This window comes from Phocoena sinus, chromosome 3 (assembly GCF_008692025.1).
Source record: "Phocoena sinus isolate mPhoSin1 chromosome 3, mPhoSin1.pri, whole genome shotgun sequence".
NCBI lineage: Eukaryota > Metazoa > Chordata > Mammalia > Artiodactyla > Phocoenidae > Phocoena > Phocoena sinus.
This window is the reverse complement of record NC_045765.1, coordinates 778,474-801,095: the sequence shown is the minus strand read 5'-3', so window position 1 is coordinate 801,095 and position 22,622 is coordinate 778,474. Positions and strand designations below refer to the sequence as shown.

Sequence of the window (22,622 nt, the reverse complement as noted above, 5' to 3'; positions counted from 1 at the left end):
TGGCTGGTCGGGCTTCCTCTCTGCCAGACATGCTAGGTACAGAGAGCCGGGGGTGCGCCCCCCCGCGGCTCATGCTGGGCTTCCAGGGCTCGAGGCCCACTTTGTGGGTGGAGGGAGCAGCCCCCGGCCAACATTATTCAGGGGCCTGAGAACGAGGGCGGGAGAGCGGCGGGGCCTGGCCACACGGAAGGGGTTGCCCTCACCCTGGAGGTCCCAGCCCGGGTCCCCAGGAGGGGGTGGCCGGACAGCAGGAGGGCCACCCCGGCAGCACTGCGGTGCTGGGAGCATCAGCTTGCCCCCTGCGTGGATGGGGCAGTCAGAGGGGCTGGGGGGACATCTACGGGGTCCCGCCACCCCCTAGCCTACTGACCCTGTTCCTGGAGGGCGCCCTCCCCTGTCGGGATCAGAGGGCAACCTCAGGACATGCGTGTCTTTCCCCAGGTCATGATGCCACCACCACGGAGCAAGAAGCCCAGATAGATGCCCCTGCGGCCCGGCTCGTGGAGCCCCCCGATGCTGGCAGTGGGGCCCACCATGGACGGGGAGTTCCCTCCGCATGAGCCTCCACCAGCCGGCAGCGTCCTGTACAGCCCGCCGCCCCTGCAGACCCCGCTGTGCGGGCCCAGCGTCCAGGTGAGCCCCAGCCCTCAGGGTCTCCTCCTGGCCCCTCGGCGCTTCTCTGGTGCCTCAAGCCCATATCCCAGCCCCCAGGTTTGGAGGCAGGACCCTCCAGGGGCTCCCGTCACCCCCAAGTCCCTCACGTGTTAGCCGTGAGGTTTCTCCTGCCAAGGCCTCGGCTGGCCCTCGGGACGCTCGGCCCAGGCGGCTGCCCTCACCTGCCCTCACCTGCGGGACGTCGAGGGCTTGGACCACTGTGGCAGGTCACACTCGTCTGCTCTGCTTCATCACTTCTTTCTTCTTACTTAATGAGACTTTATTTCTTAAGCAGTTCTAGGTTTACAGGAAAATGGCACAGCAAGTTCCCGTGCACCTCTCCCCTCCCCACTTCCCCACTGTTAACATTCTCACACTCGTGGGTGTGCTGTGTTCCAACCTGGGAGCCGGTGCTGACCCAGCATCGTTACCTGAGGGCCATGGTGACATTCGGTTCACTCTTGGTGTTGGATGTTCTGTGGGTTTTGACAGATGTCAGATGACCCGCATCCACCATTACGGCGTCACACAGCGTAGTTTCACTGCCCTAAAACCCCTCTGGTCCCCACCTGTCCATCCCTCCTCCCCCCAACCCCCGCATTGCTGATCCGTCCCCTGGCTCCAGAGACCTGCCTTTTCCAGAATGTCCCAGAGTTGGAATCACAGTGTGTAGCCTTTTCAGATCTGCTTCTTCCACTTAGCGATGTGTATTTAGGGTTCCTCTGAGACTTTTCCTGGCTTCACAGCCCATTTCTTTTTAGCGCTAAACAACTTTCCATCGTCCGCATGTCCCATGGTTGCTTCCATCCACTGAGGGACATCTCGCTTGCTTCCGAGCTCTGATGACTGCAATAAAAGTACCGCGAGTGATAAAACGACCCTAGGGGCCAGGCCTCCTCATATCACAAAAGGTACAAGAGGCCTCGTGAAGAGAAGTGTCCAGAATCCTCCAGCGAGTCAGGCCTAGAGCCAAACAGGGGCTCTTTCCCTGCAGAAAAGAAAAGAAGCCAAGTTTCTCTGTGTGGAGACTCGAGCTGCCGGGTGGGGAGACCAGATGGGGTGCGGGCACCAGGGGGCCGCGTGGGCTGCGGCAGTGACGCGCACACCTGCGTGGGGAGAGAGAGCAAGGATCCAGCTTGGGGTTGGGAGAAGCCGGGCCCTGGGCCTCAGGACCCAAGTGGAGCTCCAGGTTGAGGGTCCAGAGCTGTCATGAGGCATCCCAGACCCCAGAGTGTAGCATCAGACGGGGCTGGGAGGTGCGCGCGAACCCAGAACTCACTCCGTGCCTGGCTGTGCCCACAAGGCACCCTAACGGGGCAGAGCACAGTGCCAAGCCACGTTGAGCGGGCCTTGCCATTCGGCAGGGAGGGAGCAAAAGCGGGTCACAGCTGCAGACCCACCCGCAGCTTCCAAGCCTCGGCTGATGGCCAGAGCCTCCGGCCAGGGCCCCGGACACACATGTGCCAGGCCACCTGTACCCACGGGGCCCCTGCCCTCCTCAGCCCCCACCTCCCTCCAAGCCTCTGCCCGCCCGCGCCCACCCTGAGGCTCTCGGATGCCCCAGTGCCATCCCACACGCGGTACAAAGCATGCTCCTTCCTTGGGTGCTATGTCGCCCTGTTTTGCAGGCTCGGAGCACGCGCCTGTCATTCTTGTCTTTGTTGTTTTTTTTTTTTTTTTTTTTTTTTTTTTTTTTTTTGCGGTACACGGGCGTCTCACTGCTGTGGCCTCTTGCGTTGCATGGCTCACGGGCCCAGCCGCTCCGCAGCATGTGGGATCTTCCCGGACCAGGGCACGAACCCGCGTCCCCTGCATCGGCAGGCGGACTCTCAACCACTGCGCCACCAGGGAAGCCCGCGCCTGTCATTCTTATAACGCCTCAGGGTTCTTCCTCCTCAGCATCCCATCATTTGCCTAATTATTTTCCTGTTGTTGGGCCTTTGGGGTGACTCCAGTTTTTTCTGCTGCTATAAATAGCGCCACTGCATTTTCCTCCCCCCTCCTGGATGAGTCCCTGGGGGTGTGTTTCTGGAATAGAATTCCTGGGTCAGAGCGAGCCCCAGCTTGGGCGGGTTTGCAGAGGATGGAGCTGTTCCACAGGGAATGGGCTCCTGCCACGTCCCGTGGTGTTGACCCAGGAAGCTGACTGAGGGCCAGGACATGAGCTCTGTCTGGACACCCCGTGTGGACTAGAGGGGCTCAGATACTGGAATTGGAGGAGGGATGTTTGGAACAAGACAGAGACCCTTTTACAAGGGAGGTGCCGCGTGGAGCCCGACCTTGGCTCCGAGCCCCACTCCGGGCAGTCAGAGCCAGCAGGGCAGGCTCCCCAGTGCCCTCCAGGGCTCAGGCTGTGCACAGAGCCTGTTCCTCTCGGGCCACCGAATGTGGGGGTTGCCCCTCAGGCCACACTGGGCCTGGCCCAAGAGTGACCAGAAGCCAGGGCAGCCCATGTAGGCTGCGGGCATCAGTGTTGGCACTGTCCTCCTTACTTCTCTCATGTGTCCTGGCCGAACCAAGCTTGTAAGGAGGATCCCAGGGTGGAGCGGGTGGGGAGTGGAGGTGGCCCCAGGACTGCCTGGCAGGAACATGCCCCCAGGACTGTCAGTGTCCCTAAGGTGGCCAGATTTAGCAAATAAAAATATAGAGCCCGGTGAAATTTAAGTTTCACATAAACACAAAGTTTTAGTATGTGTGTGTTCCATACAGTATTTACACTAAAAATTATCTTTTGTTTATCAGAAATTCCAATTCCTGTTTTTTATCTGGCAGCCCTATGTTATTTGCCGCCCTTGCCGCCCTAGCAGGAATGTCATCTTCCTTCATCAGTTTGCACATGGCCTAGTAAGCTTCTGGCTAATCTCCCAGGGCCTGCTCCTTCCCAGAAGAGGGCCAGCCTCTCTGTCTCCAGGCAGGCTCTGATTGGCTAGCTGGGGTAGGGACCCATCTTTGGACCAATCTGGTCCCACAGGCCTGCCCTCTGAAGGTGGAGTCACCCCTCTGGCTGCAAGTGTAAAATCCCGAGGAAGGCTCTGATTGGCTGGCCATGCTGTACCACCCCTGTGGGATGGGGCTGGATGTCCTTGGTTGGCAGCCTTGCCAGAGCAACGTGCTGGGGGAGGAGGTTGGGGTGCTGGGTAGACAAAGTCATAAGGGACCCTCCCCAGCCTGAGGCCTCCCCAGCTTGAGGCCTCAAACTCCTCAAGGACCTGGGGGTCCCCTGGTCTGGGAGCTCCACAGGGACCACCCCAGGCCCAGTCTGGGTGCAGGTGGAGAAGGTTGGTGAGCAAGGGGCCCCTTGGACCCCTCCTCCCCGGCTGCCCCCTTCTGGGCCCAAACTACAGACTGGACTGGCCTCTAGTCTGGAGGCCAAGGGGCCTCTACCAGTTGATACCATCTCACCACATCTCCTTCATGCCTCTTCTCTGAGCTGGACCGTGGGGAAGCAGGCGGGGCCCTGTGGGCAGCCCAGGGCTGGGGGCACAGTGATGGAAAGTGGGGCTGGCAACCCCCTTGGTAGAGAGGGGCGGTCCCGACCCCCCAGGCTGGTTCTGGGCCGGTACTAGGTCAGTGAGTCCCGAGGGGCGGGCCTTGTGTGGCCAGGGCTGGCACAAGCAGGCATGGCAACTGCAGCCAGCGGGCCTCCCTGATGGAGCTTCATGTGGCCAGCGGCCCGTTTAGGGCAGGGACGCAGCACCCCGATTCTACAGAGGGTGTGAGTGTCCACAGCCCTACCCCTCAAGCCAGTCCTGGCACATGCTGCCCCTGCTGACCTCAGGCTCACCTTCCAGCCACCCTCCCTCCCCCTGGTGTTTCCTAAAGCAGGTTCTGCAGAACCCCTGCCTGTGCCTCACTCTTGGGCCACACGGGCTTGGCCTCTGGGAGCTCTGAGAAGGCTGGGCTTCAGACCTGCCTGGAGTGGTTGGGCTGCGAGAGTCTGGCTGGGACAGGGCTGTCCACGGTGCTGGTGGGAGCCCTTCACCCTGACCTCAGCCCCCGCCCCTCTGAGAAGTCCCCTGTCCCCTCCCCCACCCACCCGCTGGCAGGCTGCGCGTCTCGCTTATGGGTGCTGGCTCACGAGGGACTCTTACTGTCTTGCTTCACACAGGGTCCCCTCCTCCACTTTCTAGAATGCAGGCGTCCAGCCTGGGCTCCCCAGGCCCTGCAGGGATTCTGGGGGCCCTGCCAGTCCAGAGTCACAGCCATGCCCGCCATCCCCTCCCCGGCTGCTCCCCAGACCTGCTTGTGTACTGACCAAAGCCTACCTCTTCACCACAGCCCTCTGGGTGGGTTCTTCTGTGCACACGGGGAAGCCGAGGCACCGGTGACCCAGCTGGGAAGCCCCTGGGCAGGCGGGCTCAGTGCTCTCTGGAGCCTGCCCCAGGGCAGGGCAGTGGTGTGGGGGGGCGGGGAGGGCCAGGGACCCTGCCCTCCTGTCCTCTCCCCTGACGCCTGCCACTCTGTCTCAGAATGCCATGCTGCATTACCCCTGGTGGAACAGCTTCTCGCCCACGCCATACCCAGCCTTCTCCAGCGAAAGCCAGTAAGTGCCCAGCCCCACTGTGTCCTTCTGGGGGCTTCGCTATGCCTTCTAATCCCATTGTCATGGGCTAAAGAAAACTAGAGCTCTCAGTCATGGGGGCTGTGGGCCCAGCCCTGGCCGCATGGGGAGAGCTGAGACTGACCTGCTGTGGTCTGTCTAGCGAGAACTCTCCAGGGAAGAGGGCAGAGGTAGTGGGGACGAGGGGGCCAGGAAGGGCTATACTGTGGGGGGGACACCAGGTGGTGGTGAGAAACTTCAGGGGTGAAAGGAGCTGGGAGGACAGCTTCCCCATGGAGGGCATCAGCAAGCTGGGTTTTGAAGGGTAAGTAGGAGTTTGCCAAGAGAGCACTCCTGGTACCAGGCCAAGGAATGGCCCATGCAAAGGGCACGGAAGCACACGTAGCCAGAGCCTTGAGGTTCTTCTGGGGTGCCATGCCCCGAGACATGGGTGCGTGGGCCCCTCCTGAGCAGAGTTTCTGAGGCGCCGGAGTTGTTCCTGCTGGCCTGTCCTGCACCTGGGGTGGGCAGGCAGCACCCTCATCACGCCTGCTGGCTCAGCTTCCTTCTCTGCCTCCAGCCAGTTCATGAACTCCTCCTTCATTGTGGGCCAGCCCTGCGTGGACACCAGCTATGGTCCTGCAGCCGCCACCCCCAGCTTCCCGCCAAAGAGCAGCGACTTTCCTCAGGTAGGAGACCTCGGCTGGGCCATGCCCCGCGTGGGGTGTCAGTGCTGGGGGACTGGGCTTGTTTGGGGGACGGGCTGGTGTGACTTCCCCGCAGCAGACGGGGGCGCCGGATCGGAGGTCACGTAACCGAGGCTGGGGGCCCAGCTGCGCTTCTGCTCGTCTGCGGGTTATGGGGCCACATCTCGAGCATCCGATTGCCTCGCCCAGACCTGCACTTGCTCCATCTGGTGCCCTAGCGCCTTGGCGGGGTCCACGTTCCTGGCGCCCCCCCCAGGCCGGAGTGACGCCCCATCAGGTCGAAGCAGCATAGTGAGCGTTTGTGTCCCCGAAACAGTAGCCGCTTGACGAACGTGAGCCCCTCGAGTTGGAGGAAGGGAGGACGTCTGATCTCGATCTTTTGGGGGACGCCAGGCAGCTCAGCCCCAAGGGAGTCAGGTGGACCCCGCCTTGTAGCCTTGTCCGCAGGGTTCACAAGTGGGTCCCACACCTGTGTTGTGCACGGCAGCTGTCGAACCTGAGAGCCTCAGAGGGGGTTTGCGGGAAAGATCCCAGCAATGTCGTGGGGTGACCCCAACCCGGGGGCAGGAAGTGGGGGCAACAGGGGCCAAGTGGTGCCGAGTTTCCCTTGGCAGCTTCTGTGCTGGCCTCTGAGTCTGGGCTGCCTCGGCACTCAGGGAAGCATCCACGTGGGCCCACCAGGGAGTGGGGTGTCAGGTGCTCAGCTCCCCTGAGCCTCAGTTTCCTTCTGTAAAGTGGGGGCTTATGGGCCCCACCAGGTGACAGGCCGAGGGAGGCCACGACACACACGGGCCGGTGCAGACCTGCTGGACTCACTTGGACCAAGGCCAGGGCCGTTCAGACCGGCCCACACTCACTGGGACAGCAGCAGGGCCGGGCAGAGAACCGGACCGAGGGGTGTGTGCTGCGGTGCCAGCATCCCCCCAAATCCAGGTCCTCCCGAGACCTCAGGACAAGACCCTACTTGGCAGTCAGGTGTTTGCAGGTGTGATTAGGTAGACGGAGCTGAGGTCCTCCCAGTTAGGGTGGCCCTAAACCCTCTGGGGTCCCTGTGGAGCTACAGCTGCAGGGGCCAGGGTCGGGGGCAGGCACGTGGCCGGGGAGGTGGATCCCAGGCGCTGGGGAGGTGGGGGACCCCGGAGCCTGGGGGGCACAGCCCCGCCACACCGTACCCTGGACGTCTGCCCTGAGCTGCCCTGTCAGTGACCCTCTGTGGCCACCCCGGAAACAACACGGCTGGGCCTCGTGGCAACGGGAGCAGAGCCTGCCCCTTGGGAGCCCTAAGTACCCCAGGGTGAGGGCGAGGGCCGTGGGGCAGGAACAGGAGGCCCGTGGACGCAGCCTCCCTGCCTTTACAGAGGCATACGTGGTTTCCTCTGCCCGCCGCCAGCCCGTGAGGAGACTCTTGGCCTCCAGGAGAGGAAGGGCCAGTGGGTTCAGCATCCAGGGCGCCCGGCCGACGGCCCAGGACATTCTCCCCACCCACTACGGCCCCATGTCTCTGGCTCATCTGCGGGCTGGCGGCTGACGGGCCTCCTGTCCACCGTGTCCTGGGCACCGCTCCGCGTCCAGACTTGCTCCCCTGCTGGGGCGTCCCTGCTGGGTGGATGAAGCCTTTGGGGGTGTCCCGGCCCCTGCGGCCACCCGCCTGGCCTTGCTCCGCCTCCCACTCGCCCGCTCCCGCTGCTGCCCCAGCTCTGCGAGGGATCCACGCGGCTTCCGAGCCCAGCAGCCCCCGGGGCGCCGCGTCAGCTCCTTGCTGCAGGTGGGGAAGCGCGCCCCGTGTTGGAGGTTGCTCATCCACCTGACAGATGCTCGCTGAGAGCGGCCGCAGCCCACCCTCTCTCCAGCTGCCCTTGCTGGGGGCGAGTTGGACCCGGATCTCCCTTTAGAGCAGCGAAACCTTCTTCAAACGCAATCTCACCTCATTGCCAACCATGGAGTCAGACAGATGTGAGACCACAGTTCAGCCAGGCTGAGGGTCTGAGGCCCTGTGGTCAGCCTCCTCCACCTCCCCCTGGACCCTGGGCCTGTGGGCCAAGCCAGGATGGAGTCCAGAGCGAGCCTGGCATTCAAGGCCCTTCCCAGCCGAGCCCTGGCCCGGTGGGTCCACCACAGCCACCTCTGCTCCTGGTTCAGACTGAGTGACGTCGCACGGGGGCCGGCACAGGGACAGCCTCAAAGACGTCCCTGTCCTGGTCCCAGGACCTGTGGATCTGTTGCCTCACGGGGCAGAGGTGACTTTGCAGGTGGGATTAAATTAAGGCCCCTGAGATGGGGGTGACCCTGGATTCCCTGGGGGACCCAGTGTCATCACAGGGTCTTTTTTTTTTAAATATATATATATATTTTTTTCAATTAATTAACGTACGTTTGGTTGCGTTGAGTCTTTGTTGCTGCGCGGGCTTTCTCTAGTTGCGGCAAGTGGAGGCTACTCTTCGTTCGCGGGCTTTCTCTAGTTGCGGCAAGTGGAGGCTACTCTTTGTTGCGGTGCGCAGGCTTCTCATTGCGGTGGCTTCTCGTTGCAGAGCACGGGCTCTAGGTGCGCGGGCTTCAGTAGTTGTGGCATGTGGGCTCAGTAGTTGTGGCTCATGGGCTCTAGAGTGCAGGCTCAGTAGCTGTGGTGCACAGGCTTAGTTGCTCCGCAGCATGTGGGATCTTCTCGGACCAGGGCTTGAACCCGTGTCCCCTGCATTGGCAGGCGGATTCTTAACCACTGCGCCACCACAGAAGTCCACAAGGTCCTTATGAGAGGGAGGCGGGAGGGTCAGAGGCAGAGAGAGACGGGAGATGCTGCGCTGCTGGCTGTGAGGATGCAGGAGGGGCCGTGAGCCAGGGATGCGGCGCCTCTAGAAGCTGGAAAAGGCGGGAACCGCTGCTGCCCTGGAGCCTCTGGTAGGAACCGGCTCTGACAACCCATCTCAGACTTCTGACCTCCAGAACCATAAAGTAATAAATGTGTGTTGTTTTAAGCCGCTTCACCATGTGAAGCCTTCGTGAGGCCCATGGCACACCGTTGAAGCGTTCACTCCTGTTTGTACATTAGAAGGAGTTGGAATGGGGAATCCAGACCTGGGCTGGGGGCAGGAAGTGAATAGAATCCCACAGGCCTTAACACACCTCCTGGTTACTAAACTTGAGCCCTGAGTTTCCTAGCAGCCAAAGCGAAAAGAGAAAGGAGATGGGTTGTGTGACTCTTGCTGCCTAGCAGGAGAAAACTTCTCCCCGACTTCCGTTTTGGGCCAGGAGCAGTTCCCTGCACACAAGCCAGCCCAGGCCAGGACCTTTGGTGAGGGTCGAGCCGGCCTCTGTGTGGGGTCCCCATTTCCCAGGTACCTGGGAAGGATCTCTAGCCAGAGGGACTCTGCCCTGGGGAAAGCGGGAAGCCAGTCTGGTCCCTGCTCTGGGGCAACTCTGCTTCACTAGACAGTCCTGGCCATCAGACTGGCACCCATTGAGCCCCCAGAGCCAGGGCCCTGGGTTCCAAGTGTGGGAGGGGAAGTGCCCCCAGGGATTACCTGAAAATTTCAGCTCTGACGCTCTTGCCTACACATTACACGTAGCATCTTACGTAGCCGAGGCCAGCGTCACAGGGCAAAAATTAGCCCTGGGGCAACACTGGTGACCACACCCATGTACACCCATGGGTGTGCTGAGGCTCCGAAAGAACCGGCCAGGTGTCTGTAGGGTGCCCCACACTGGGAGGGGGTCTGCGTCCCTGGTAGGAGGCCCACAAACACGGCACGTTGTCTTCAAGGCCTTGTTGATGCGTTTCGTTGCTGATGGGTTGACCTTGACCCCTGGTGAGGCAGCTTCCTCTGGGTCCCCCCACTGTGCACTGTCCTTCCCGCCCTCAGGTTGACACAGAGTTGCTCAGGCCCTTATACCCCTTACACCTTGAGGGGCCCCACGTGGGGTCTCCCACTGCAGGGTATGGTACGTGTTGGGGGGTGTGGACGTGTGGCTTTTATTTCTTAATTGGAATGTGACTTGCATTTCATATGGTTCAGCAGCTTTTGTGCATTCACAGTGTTGTGCAGACATCACCTTTGTCCAAAGTCCAGAACCTTCCATCCCCCAAAAGAAACCCCATCCCCCTTAGCAGTCACCCTTCCCCCTCCCCCATCCCGACACCACAAGTCCCCTCTCTGTGTCTGTGGATCGGCCTGTTCTGGATGTTTCCCGTCAGTGGAATCACGCACTGTGTGTCCTTCTGCGTCTGGCTTCTCTCACTGAGCATCGTGTCCTCAGGGTCTGTCCACGTGGTAGCGAGTGTCCGTGCTTCACCCCTTTGCGTGGCCGAGGGACGTCCCTGTGTGTCGGGGGACACGTGTGTGTATGTGTTTGTCCATCGATGGACATTTGGGTCATTTCCACCTCTCGGCTGCCGTAAATCATGCTGGTGTGGACGTGCGTGTAGACTTCAGTGTGAGCGTGTGTTCCAGGTGTGGTTGACTCTCGCTAGGAGGGCTGTTTGGGGCCTTGTTGGAGTCGGGGTTGGGGGGGTGCCCAGCCTTCCAAATGCCCCCCGAGGCCTTGTGCCTCCAGCTCTTGCTGCCCCTGCCCCTCCAGGCCTTCCTCTGGGTTCTCCCCACCCTGGTTTCTCTGGGGTCCTGGCTGCAGGGGTGGCTGCTCCGCCCTCCTTCACTGCCCCCCAGTGCCAAGCCCCGCTGCAGCCCCTGGGATCAGGTGCTGCCCTGACCCCTCCTCCCAACGCCCCCTGGACCCTCACGTCTCAGCCAGGCCCCGGGGAGGGGGAGGGCTCTTTCTGGTGGGCTGAGACCCCCTCACGCAGTCGCAGTTGGCAGGGCAGGTGTGCGCCCTGAGGGTCTCTCCAGGCATCTCAGGTGGGCCCCGCGTCCACCCGATAAGGACACTTTCCGTCTGCCAGCCCAGGCTTCTGGGAAGCAGGATGAGGTCACAGCTCAGAAAAGTGCTTTGCAAACTCTGGGCAGCTCCCCACACGGAGAGGGGTCGGCAACATCCTCTGCTCCGCGAACAGATTTCCACAGGGTCAGAGGCTTGGCCTACCCCGCCAGCAGGCTCCTAGCGATTTCTGGCGCTGGCAGGGCGCGGTGGGGGGCCACTTCCCGTGGGAAGCCCCTGGGTCACACGGGGCCACGGCCAAGGTCCCCCGCCCTGGGGTCCGCACTCCCTCCGCAGGCTCCAGGGGAGGGTCCATCATGCTTCTCACAGCTCCTGGGGCCCCAGGCGTCCTGGGCTTGTGGCTGTGTCACCCCACCTCTTCCTCCGTCTCCACGTGGTCTTCTCCTGTCTGTGTCCAGACCTCCCTCTTGTAAGGGCACTGGCCGTCGGCTTAGGGCCCGCCCTGCTCCAGTGCGACCACATCTTAGCCGACTACATCTGCAGTGACCCCATTTCCAAAGGAGGTCCCGACATGGGCCGCGCCCACCCCTCTGTGGCCAGCCCGGGGGCAGCCTAGGGACCAGCGAGCGTCCTGTTGGCCGGGCAGCCCCACGGATCGGACGCGCTGGCCCGACAGGGCCGACCAGCCATCTGGTGATGAGATACAGGGGGCAGAGAGTCCGAGTTTAGAAACTGCTGGCAGCCTGACCAGTTTCCTGCTGCTGAAACCTAATCACAAAAAGTTTGTGCTTGTCCTTTGTGGGTTTTCTTTTCATGTTCGTTTCCTAGTAATTCTTTTCAAAATTGAGACAAAGTCACACACCTTAAAATTCATCCTTCTAAAGTGTATTCACAGAGTTTTACAACCACCACCTTTATGTAATTCCAGAACGTTCCATCACCCCAAAAGGAAGCCCCATCCCCATCAGCAGTCACTCCCTCACCTCCTTCCCAGCCCCTGACAACCAGGAACCCACTCTCTGTGTCTGTGGATCGGCCTGTTCTGGACGTTTCCCATCAGTGGACTCACACTGTGTGTCCTTCTGTGTCTGGCTTCTCTCACTGAGCATCGTGTTCTCAGGGTCCGTCCACGTTGTTGTGAGTGTCAGGGCTTCACCCCTTTGCGTGGTTGAGTGATGCTCCCGTGTGTGGAGGGACCATGTGGTGTTTATCCGTCATCCGCTGGTGGACACTTGGGTTGTGTCCACCTTTGGCTGCTGTGGACGTATGTCTCCGTTGCCTCTGGTGGGCACCTGGCAGTGGAATCAGGGTCATGGGGTGACTGTGACTGTTTTCCAAGGACGCTGCCCCATTTCGCACCCCCACCGGCCGTGTAGGGGCTCTGATTTCTCCAGCTCCTCCCCACACTGGTCCCTGCTGGCTTTGTGGGTCCAGCCGTCGGGGGCGGGTGTGAAGTGTGTCCCGCTGGTTTCGGGTTGCGTTCCCCCGTTGCCTGACAGTTTGCGTGTCCTTCCTCCCCTTGTTGCCATTTGTACACATTCCTCACCTGCGGCAGTGGCCGCTGGCCATGTTCCCCCCACTTCCTCCGCCGGCTGTGGGCTGGAGACAGGTGAGGGCTGCAGCATTGGGCCGAGGTCTCCCTGACCCCAGGGACCCTCCCCAGTCAGAGCTCTGGGGTGCTGGGCAGCCGCAGGGAGGCCCACGGGCCCGCTTGCTCCTCTCGGCCGCGGATCTGCACAGAACCGTCCTGGAATGGGGGTGATGGAAAGAAACAAGCAGGACGGGCACCAGGCCTCAGGGCTTTGTGCCCCCCGCCACTGGCCCTGTCTGCGTCCTGCCCTCTGTTCTGGGCTGCAGGTTGCAGGGGCTGACGCAACAGGGAAGAGCAGTGTTTCGGGCACAGCCAGGCCGCTTGCCAAGGCTGGAGGAGGAAGAGCAGGGCGGGGCCTGGGGCCCCATGGGGACGGCCCTCCAGGTGTGGCCACAGCACAGGCAAAGGCCCTGGGGCGGGCCCTGTGAGGCACTGGAGGCGGGCTCTGGGACAGTGAAGGTCCAGGCTGAGGAGCTGAGGGCAGGCCCAGGAGGGCGTGGGGGGCACGGAAGGGGCAGCCAGCCTAGGTTTCCTCCCTGCGATGCAGGGGCCTCTGAACTTTGAGTCATGCTGTGGGTATCCCAGGGGCAGCCGTGGTCCCTGCCAGGCCCAGCTGGGCACGTGCTTTGGGGGGACAGTGGTCTGGGGGAAACTGAGGCCATGGCCAGGAGAGCGCCCGGGGCCGGCAGGGGGCGAGCCAGTGGCAGCCCGCGGGCGTTGTTGACAGCCATCTGTGGTAGATTCCGCCCCGTTCAGTAATTCTCTGCGCTTTGCCAGTAATCGTCCTGACTTACCAGGCAGGCATCATTTCCTGAAAGTCAGCCGGCCTTAGGGGAAGTAGACGCAGGCGGTGACTAAACCAACATGCAAATGCGGCCGGGCGGGCTGAGGGCTGAGGGCCGGCGGGCTGAGCCGCCCGTGGTCATGAGGCAGCTGCTCCCACCGCTTTCTCGGGACCCGGCGGCCACCATGTCCCAGCTGCGCTTCTGGCTGCAGTTTGCAGCCCTCGGCAAGGTAACCCTGGGCTCCTGCCTTGCGAGGGGGGCCGGGCTGGGAGGGCCTGTGGGAACCGCCCGGAACAGCCGGGCTGGGGGCGGGGGGGAGGGCTCCCCCAGCCTGCTCCGTCTGTTTTTGGCAGCGAGGATGACCCCGCTGGAGTTTTCCGAGCAGAGCCACGTGGAATGTGGGGACAGCCAGGGAGGGCAGGGGGCTGCAGGGGGCTGGAGCCGTCCCACCTGGAGTCTTGTGGGCGCTCCGTGTCCTGGGATGGTGGCAGTGTCTCTGTGGGGCATGGTTTGAGACGGGCTCTGATTGGACAGGTAGGATCGGTCCCCATCCCTCCGTCTCTCTGTCCCGCTGTCCCTCCTCAGGGCCCCTGCCCAGGGCCAGTGAGAGGACCTGTGTCCGAAGAGTGTTTCTGGGGTCACTTTCCTGGCTGGGAGGGGGTGCTGAGCAGACCCAGAGCCGGGTCCAGTCTGGGGGCCATCCTGTCCCAGCCTTGCTGGGCGGTGGCAGAGATGAGGTGGGGGGGGGGTCACTGCATGGGCAGCTCCTCGCTGGTCCAGGGTCCCCGACATGCTGAGAGGCAGTAAGCACGGTGGGCGACCCTGTGCCCTCCTGGCCCCCCAGAACTGTCGGGGTAACCAGCCAGCTCCCCCGCATTGGGGCCTGCAGTGGGAAGAATGGGGGCAGGGGGGCCTGGGATCCCGGAGGAGTTCCAGGTGGGGACGCAGGTCCGGAGGTGAGCCCGGGGTGGACACAGGCTGCCGGGTTGGGGGCTCTGGTGAGGGCCTGGGAGCTGCGGCCCTGCCCTGACTGGGCCCTGGGGACCCAGGGAAGGTGATTCTGGGTTTGGGTCATCTTGGAGGTCTCCTGTGGCTGCTGGGAGTCAGGTCCCAACACTGGCAGGCAGCCCACCAGGGGGGTCCACTCTCACTCCCATCCAGCCACCCGCCCTCCACGGTGGGGAGGGGGAGGGAGAGGAACCTCGGGAGCCCCACCCCCACCCCCTGGGAACCCAGGTGAGGCCCACCTCCCTTTGCCCCCAAGGATCCAGGGGCCCCCAGACGATGCCAGCTGCCCATCAGGGCGTCTGGTGGAGACGGTGTCCACAGACTGGGGAGAGAGCACCCACTTTCTTAATAAATTATATTTTTTAGAGCAGTTTTAGATTTACAGAGACACTGTGAATCAGTTCAGAGGGACCCCGTGTGCCCACGACCAGCCCCTTGGCGCCGCCCACGTCCCAGCTGATGGGCCCGTGTTCATACGTCGTCCTCAGGGCCCCAGAGTCCACACTTCCCCAAGTCGCCTCTGCCCCAGCAACACTGTGGCACCAGGGCCCCCAGGCTGTGCCGGTGTCGCCCGCTCTCCTGGGGTGGGCTGGGGCCCTGGGCAGTCATGGGGAGCCCAGCCTGGGACTCCTGCAGGACGTCCCCAGTTTGGGTTTGTCCGGTGTTTTCTCGTGGTCGCACTGGGGCCATGGGTTCCCCGGGGGAGACCTCGGAGGGGAGGTGCCCTTCCCAACCATCACCCCAGGGGTCCCTGCTGCTGAACTTGACCTGACCTCCTGGCTCCTCCACGGGGGGTTTCTTCACCTGCGCGCTGTCCTCCTGGGAAGGGTCTCCGTGCTCAGCCCTCACACAGGGTGGCCCCCGAGCGCCCCTTTCAGCCCCTGCCTCTGCCATCTTCGGGGCTGGCCCCTGAGGTCCCGCCCGGCTCCCTGCCCGCTGCCCAGTGACTGTTTCACCTTTGGGAAGCAGGCCCACCTCTCAGGGCTCCAGGGTCATCGTCACCCTGACCAGGCTCGGCGGCGCTCGCTGGGAGGGCCACGCTGGTCCCAGAGGGACTTTAGCAAAGACAGCTGTCCCCGACTGTACGCGGACCCCACCCCAGCCAGCCTTCGGAGTCTCTGGGGGTCACTACTCCATGTCACTTCATGGGGTCTGGGCAGCCAGCTTCTGCAGCCCACCCTTCCCTGGCATTGTCCACCAGACTCGGGATGTGCCACCTCTGACCCCAGCCGACCGGGGTTGGGGTAGGGAGCAGGCCTCAGGGTCAGCAGAGCCAGACCCACTGCCGCCGCCTCAGTGTCCCCCGAGATGGATGCTCTGGCCTGCTGAGTCGCCAGGCTCTCGCATGGGGGTGCAGCGTGCCCCAAAGAGCATTATGGAGCACCTGTTCCCTGCTCTGGGGTTGGCATCCCCCTTCTGCTTCTTCCCAGGCTGCTGCCCGGGCCTGAGCTGGTCCTGCTAGGCACTGTCTGCCACGCCCCCATCTCCTCGCCTGGACTTGCCCAGTCGCCAGGTCCTGCAGCTGCAGGCGGTGGGGGGAGGTTGGGGTCTGCCCCCCTTCCGTGGGGCCAGACTGCGTGTGGCCAGGGGGCAGGGGCCAGGAGGGGCCTGGCGGGCAGAGCGCCCTCCTTGCAAACCGCCAGAGCCAGGGCACCCCGAGCAGTGGGAGGCGTCCACAGGGGGCCCCCAGCCTTATACCAGCTGAGCGGGCCCCACCCCTTCCTGCCAGGCCCGCTGTCCTTTTCTCACAGTGCTCTCAAGCCTGCCTGTTGGGGGCTGTGCACGCACCAGCATCTGAGCACGGGGTCCTGGGGAAGCTGGACAGTGTTGCCTGGAGGTCCCCGCACCCCAGGGCGTGGGGGGCTGATTCCCATGCGGATCAGTTGGAGGGGAGCCCCAGAAACACGGCCCTTGAGGGGCTGTGGGGCAGGACTGGGAACTGGCTGAGATCAGGGACCTGTTCTCGGTGACCTGGGACTGCGGAGACCTGCCCTCCACCCCCAGAAGCCAGCTCAGCTGTGGCCTCCAGGCCCGAGCTGGTCACATCGGGTGGACCCTAGGCCCAGGCCCCCCCTTCCTCCCCAGAGTCCACTGATCTGAGCCCCTGGAGCCCCGAGACCCCCACTGGTCAGCCCTGCCCACCCTCCTGGCTTTCTCTCACTGGTTAGTGGGACACCACACCCTCTGTCCCGGCCTGCCCGGCTGGGGGCTCCCAGAGGGCCGCTCTCTCTCCTCCTTGGCCCCTGCCCTGCTTGGGAAATGCTCCTGTTGATGGGCCCGCTGAGGCCACAGCCCACCTGGCTCCACCCATGGCAGGAAGGCGGGGGTGGGGGGTTACCTCCCTGGGGGGCTCGGCTGAGGGCTGCCCCACATCTGAGCCTGGAGGGGCTAAGGGAGGTGGGGGGCCTGCACCTTCCCCAGCTCTGGGCACAGGGGGCTGTGCTGCACTGCCCTCCCCAGGTGGCAGGCGGCGTGGGCACCGTGACCCAGCGGGGCACTGCAGGGGACCCTGGTCCAGAAGCCCCAAGGGGCTGTCTCTGCATGTCCCCACGTCCAGCACAGGCCAGGCACACTCAGGAGCTCCATGCCTGCGACCAGGGCTGGGAGGGAGGGAGGCCGGTACGGGACCCCCCGGCGCTGCACCTGATTCCCTTTGTTTATTTATTTATTTTGGCTGCATTGGGTCTTCGTTGCGGCACGCAGGCTTCTCTCTAGTTGTGATGTGCTGGTTTTCTGTCTCTAGTTGTGGCGTGAGGGCTCAGTTCCCCACCCAGGGATCGAAGCCCCGTCCCCTGCATTGGAAGGCGGATTTTCTACCACTGGACCACCAGGGAAGTCCCCCGATTCCCTTTAAATTTAGGTTTAGAAACTGTAACCTCCACAGCAGCAGATGTCTCCTGAAGCTGTGGCGGTCCGTGCGTCCTGGCATCCCTACACCGGTGTCACCCCCTCCATGGGGATGGGCCAGGGCAGGCACGGGGTGTCCGTCACCTTCTCCCGGTGTCCCCTGAGTAGAGTCCAGCGCAGAGCCTGTGGGGTCTGGTTTCTCTCACCTCCACTTGCCTTCTTCCTTTTTTCTTTTCAAACAGCTTTGTTGATACAGTTCACATATTGTAAAACTGACCCATTTGAATTGCGTCATTCAGTGTTTCCAGTGCATTCACAGAGTCGGGCAACCATCACCTCTGTTTAGTTCCAGAACATTCTCATGGCCCCAAAGAGAAGCCCCGTCCCCATCAGCAGTCACCCCACACCCTCCCCAGTCCCTGACAACCAGGAACCCCCTCTCTGTCCCTTTGGACCTGCCTGTTCTGGACGTTTCCCACCAGTGGAATCACACACCGTGGGTCCTTCTGTGTCTGGCTTCTCTCACTGGGCGTCGTGTTCTCAGGGTCCATCCACGCTGTAGCGAGTGTCAGTGCGTCACCCCTTTCTGTGGTAGAGCAGCATCCACCGTGTGGCTGGGCCTCACAGCTGCCCTCACCCGGCCTGTCTTGCAGGACTCCTCGTACCTCGATGACCTCTCCAATGCCTCCATCTTCTCCTCGTCCGTGGACTCCCTCTCGGACATCGCAGACACACCTGACTTCCTGCCCGCCGACAGCCTCAGCCAGGTGCCCACCATCTGGGACGTGAGCACTGGCCCCTCCACCCACGACAAGGTCAGTGTGCCCCATCCTCGGCCGAACAGACACGGAGGAGGGTGTCGCTCGAGGGTGCTCATGTCTCCCATGTAGGCCAGAAGATGCAGGGGCTCCCCAGGGGGAAGAGGGGCTCCGGGGAGCCCGGCATACACTAGTGGACACCGGTGGGCATATGCCTAGATGCCCTGACGGGTTCAGTGCCCATGAAACCCCCGGGCCCTTGGGAAGGGTCTGGGCCCAGTCTGGGGCTGGCAGGGGGATACGAAGCGCCCAGAGTAGGTGCGGCAGGCGACCCAGGCCCGTCCTCGCCTCGCCAGGGCCCTCCTACGGGTTCCCAGCCTCCCAGGAACCTGAGGCCCGGGGCGGGCAGCTGAAACGCCACGCCCACTGCTGCTGTGGCCAGCCCTGCCTGCGGGAACCTGAGTCAGCCTTCCAGGAACCTGCGTCTGCAGCTGTTCGTTTGTTTTCGTTAATTCAAAAAACAAAAAAAGGCACAGGGAATTGAGAGTAGGTTTCAGACCTCCCTGTACCTCACTTCCATTTCATTTTCGTTTCAAAAGAAACTTTGTGTTTTTTTTCCTGCCAGTTTTATTGAGATGTGATTGACGTACAGCAGTAAGTTTAAAGTGTACGTACAGCACGGTGATTTGACTTGCATACATCGTGAAATGATGACAAGTCAGTGAACCTCCATAGTCTCATATGGATACAGAATTAAAGGAATAGAGGGGATTCCCTGGCGGCCCAGTGGCCAGGACTCGGCACTTTCAGTGCTGAGGGCACGAATTCAATCCCTGGTCAGGGAACTAAGACCCCACAAGCCGCACAGTGTGCCCCAAAAAATGAGAGAAGTAAAAACCGTATTTTTTCCTTGTGCCGAGAACCCCTAGGGTTTACTTTAAGAACTTTCATATATAACATACAGCAGCGCAAATTCTAGTTATCGTGTTTCACGTTGCATTCCTAGTCCCTATTTATCTAGCACTTTACGTATGCCAAGTACTTACGTATCTATCAGATCTAGATGGGCGGGCAACAGGAAGGAGGCCGGTGGCCAGCTGAGGGGCTTGAGGACCACAAGGCGAGCCCCCCTGGAGGCCGGGGGGCCCATAGAGGCACTTCCTCCCTACCTGTGGCCTGCAGTCTCATGCCTACTCTCCCTGCCTCTCCCCTCCAGCTGTTCCTGCCCAGCGGGCCATTTACAGGCCTTGAGGACCCTGTGTCCTCTCTCTCCAGCACCCCACTTCTCGTCAGCTACCAGGTGAGCCAGGCCCCTTCCCTACCCCTGCCCATCCCTCCTGGGGATCAGGGAGGGCCACTCACTCAGGCACCTGCTGTATGCGGGCCCTGGGCCGGCTTAGAAGCATGGTCTGCCCATTATACAGGTGGGGAAACTGAGGTCCCAGGGAGGCATCATGCGAGGAGGGGGGACCTCTCCCTATTGCCCCAAGTCACTGGGCTGGCTGGTGGACCAGGCTCCTGATCCGGGCAGGGAGGCTGGCGTGGTGCAGGGGACAGTACCGTCCCCAGCATGACAGCACCTGGCCCTCAGTCTCAGAGTCACCCCGAGGAGGACGACGAAGCTGAGGAGGATGAGGCGGAGGAGCTGGGCCACGCGGAGACCTACGCCGACTACGTGCCATCCAAGTGTGAGTGTGCTGTGGGAGAAGACCCCCAGCAGCGATCACCGGGCTGCACAGCCTCACGGGGTCTGCGTCCTCCGGCCAGGGGTGCCCATCTCCGGGGTCCCTGAAGGTCCCAGGGCCCCTTAGACTGCCAAGGCAGGTGTGGGAGCTGTGGGCGGGCTCCGGAGGGGCGGTTCTGTAATCGGGGTTGTGCTCCTCACTGGGCACATAGGCGGAGGGGGCAGTGGAGAGGTCAGCCGCCTTCCTGCTATGCATCGATGGGCCACGCCCCCAGCCCTGTCCAGACCACGCCCCTGACCTGCCCCACCGCCCCCATGCCCCTCTAGCCAAGCTCGGGAAGCAGCACCCGGACCGCGTGGTGGAGACCAGCACTCTGTCCAGCGTTCCGCCGCCGGACATCACCTACGCCCTCGCCCTGGCCTCCTCCGACAGCGGAGCCCTTTCCGCCTTGCAGCTAGAGGCCATCACCTACGCCTGCCAGGTGATCCCAGGGTCTCCCAGCAGGTCTGCGTCCGGCGTGGGGGGGTCTCAGTGCCCACCCTGACCCTGCCGCATGCTGACCCCCGTCTCCTCCCCCACCCCCGCAGCAACACGAGGTCCTGCTCCCCGGTGGGCAGCGCGCGGGCTTCCTTATCGGCGATGGCGCGGGTGTGGGCAAGGGCCGCACGGTGGCCGGCATCATCCTGGAGAACTACCTGCGGGGCAGAAAGAAGGCCTTGTGGTGAGCTGTCCCTCCCTGGGCATGGGGTGGGCCGGCAGGTGGGCAGGGGGTTCCTGAAGCCTGCTGGCCCGCACCCGCAGGTTCAGCGTCTCCAATGATCTCAAGTACGATGCGGAGCGCGACCTTCGGGACATCGCCGCCCCTGGCATCGCGGTGCACGCGCTGAGCAAGGTGGGTGGCCCGCAGCCCCCCGCCTGGTAGGGGGTCCCGGAGTGCGGGCGTGGCTATGCCCCGGCACGCACCGATGCCTGGCCCTCTCCCCAGATCAAGTACGGCGACAACACTACCTCAGAGGGCGTCCTCTTTGCCACCTACTCCGCCCTGATCGGGGAGAGCCAGGCAGGCGGGCAGCATCGCACGCGCATCCGGCAGATCCTGGAGTGGTGTGGGGAGGCCTTCGACGGCGTGGTATCCTGGCCGTGATGCGGGGGCGGGGCCGAGCGCAGGGGGGCGGGAGGGGCGGAGCCGAGTGCAGGGGGCCGGGAGGCCTTGGTCCTGGAGGGTGCGGAAGCGCGGGAGGAATTCCCGGAAGGGAGGGCCTGGTGGCGCAGGCTCGCCCTCAGGGACAGCTGTTACCCGCCCCTGGCCGTCTGGCTCAGCCTCCTGGCTCCAGCCGGCCAGACCCGTAACCACAGGGTCGGGGTGGTGTTTGCTGCGACACCGCGGGCGGCGGGGCCGGAGGTCTGGGGGCGCAGAGCACTTCCTCCCCCGTCCTTGTCCGGCCCCCAAGCTGGTCCCACCCAGGCTCCGTCGGGGCGGGGCGGGAGGCAGTCCAGGAGAGCCAGAGCACAGCTAGGCCAGAGGCCCCGCTGCTCTAGCTCTGCCAGCTGCTGTGGGTCCCAGGCCCTTCCCGACTGGGCCGAAGCCCCAGGCGTCTCCCTCCTTTGCTTTTCAGCCTGAGATCACTTTCTTTTTGCTCCCACCAAACAGTAGGAAACAAAGCATAGGAAAGTCCACCAGGGACTGCCCTGGTGGTCCAGTGGTTAGGACTCCCTGCTTCCGATGCAGGGGGCACGGGTTTGATACCTGGTCGGGGAACTGAGATTCCGCAAGGTGCCTGGTGTGGCCAAAAAAAAAAAAAAAAGGAATGTCCATCAAGCTGTAGGAAAAAGAAGTATAGGGGACTATAAGCTAGAGTCTGATGTGTGTCTGGTGTTAACGTTTTCTTGTTTCACACATTCCTCTTACCAGTAACAGCCTTCAGGCCAAGCCCCCTCGGCCTTCTCCCCAGCTGCTCCCCCCCTCCACACACACACACACACACACACACACACACACACACAGAGGGGCCACAGCTTCCCCTGCGGATTTCTGCAGGGGCCCTTAGAGGACCCTCGGGCTCTATCTCCCTGGGATTCACCCTTGTTCTCAGAAGTGGGGTGAGTGCACTTTCCCGAAGCTCCCCTCGCTCCCTCTGATGAGACAAGGCCTGTGGGCCCTCTGTTCACGAGGCATAGTCTGTTCAGAGTTCCCATGAGCCAGAAGCAGCAGCAGGGTTACTGATGCTACACCTCGGGGGCTGCCTGATGGCATCGGGCTAACCTCACTCACGTTTCCGCTGATCCTCCGTCGAACCCCTGTACCTACGTGTGGACACGTGCGCGTGCATGTGGCACTCACACCTTGCCTTTCAGGTAGGTTCGTGACAGACATACTTGTCTGTAACTTGTGCTTTTTCCCCTGAAAACATTAAGAACTTTCTGTGTCTTCCAATTCCTGTCCACATTGTTCGGGGCCTAGAGGCTGTTTCCCTCTGGCTTTGGTGGCCTCACACACCCCAAGGACCCCACCCTGTGGCCAGATCCCCCCAGGCACCTTCCGGAGTTCCCCCCAACCAGGAAGGGACCACCTAGGGTGTTCTGGTGGGTCTGTGGGACAGCCCGCCTTCCAGAACAGTCCTTAACCCACGCCCACCCCAGATTGTGTTTGACGAGTGCCACAAAGCCAAGAACGCCAGCTCCACCAAGATGGGCAAGGCCGTGCTGGACCTGCAGAACAAGCTGCCCCTGGCCAGGGTGGTCTACGCCAGCGCCACAGGTAAGGGGCCTGGTCATCGATGAGCGAGCGATGCCTGCCCTGGCGCAGCTGTGTGTGGGAGAGAGTGGTGGGGGGGGGCGTCTGGTCTGCAGCCCAGCTCCTGCCAGGCCCTGTTCTCAGACACCAACCCCTGTCAGGGGCCTCCCTTATGCCAGCTGGCCGTGGGCACTTTCCCGAGAGCCTCAGGTCCCCATTCCTGGCCCTCGTGCCATTTCTGGGGCCACACCTGAGGCCCCCGACCTTCCCAGGTCGGAGGAGCTGACGGTGGCTCCCCCTTCCCCCAGGTGCCTCTGAGCCCCGGAACATGATCTACATGAGCCGCCTGGGTATCTGGGGCGAGGGCACACCCTTCCGGACCTTCGAGGAATTTCTGCATGCCATCGAGAAGAGGTGCGCGCTTTACCCCGTGCCCATCCCCCACATGATGGGAGCGGGGGCCAGGTGTCACCCTCACCCCTGCCT

General features: G+C 62.6%; 1 protein-coding gene across 3 annotated transcripts in view; it reads left to right on the top strand.

Annotated features, from left to right (window-relative positions):
* The window catches only part of SBNO2 (strawberry notch homolog 2), a 43,799-nt gene that overhangs the window by 12,030 nt on the left and 9,147 nt on the right, over positions 1–22,622 (top strand). For all 3 annotated transcript variants that reach the window (XM_032625126.1, XM_032625125.1, XM_032625127.1), the window contains exons 2-13: positions 442–633; positions 5,124–5,197; positions 5,775–5,883; positions 17,613–17,774; positions 18,934–19,017; positions 19,309–19,405; positions 19,729–19,883; positions 19,990–20,123; positions 20,204–20,294; positions 20,388–20,531; positions 22,043–22,160; positions 22,445–22,550. In XM_032625126.1, coding sequence (XP_032481017.1) covers positions 481–633; positions 5,124–5,197; positions 5,775–5,883; positions 17,613–17,774; positions 18,934–19,017; positions 19,309–19,405; positions 19,729–19,883; positions 19,990–20,123; positions 20,204–20,294; positions 20,388–20,531; positions 22,043–22,160; positions 22,445–22,550 — 1,427 coding nt within the window. In that variant the 5' untranslated portion in view covers positions 442–480. The remainder of the gene's footprint in view (positions 1–441; positions 634–5,123; positions 5,198–5,774; positions 5,884–17,612; positions 17,775–18,933; positions 19,018–19,308; positions 19,406–19,728; positions 19,884–19,989; positions 20,124–20,203; positions 20,295–20,387; positions 20,532–22,042; positions 22,161–22,444; positions 22,551–22,622) is intronic.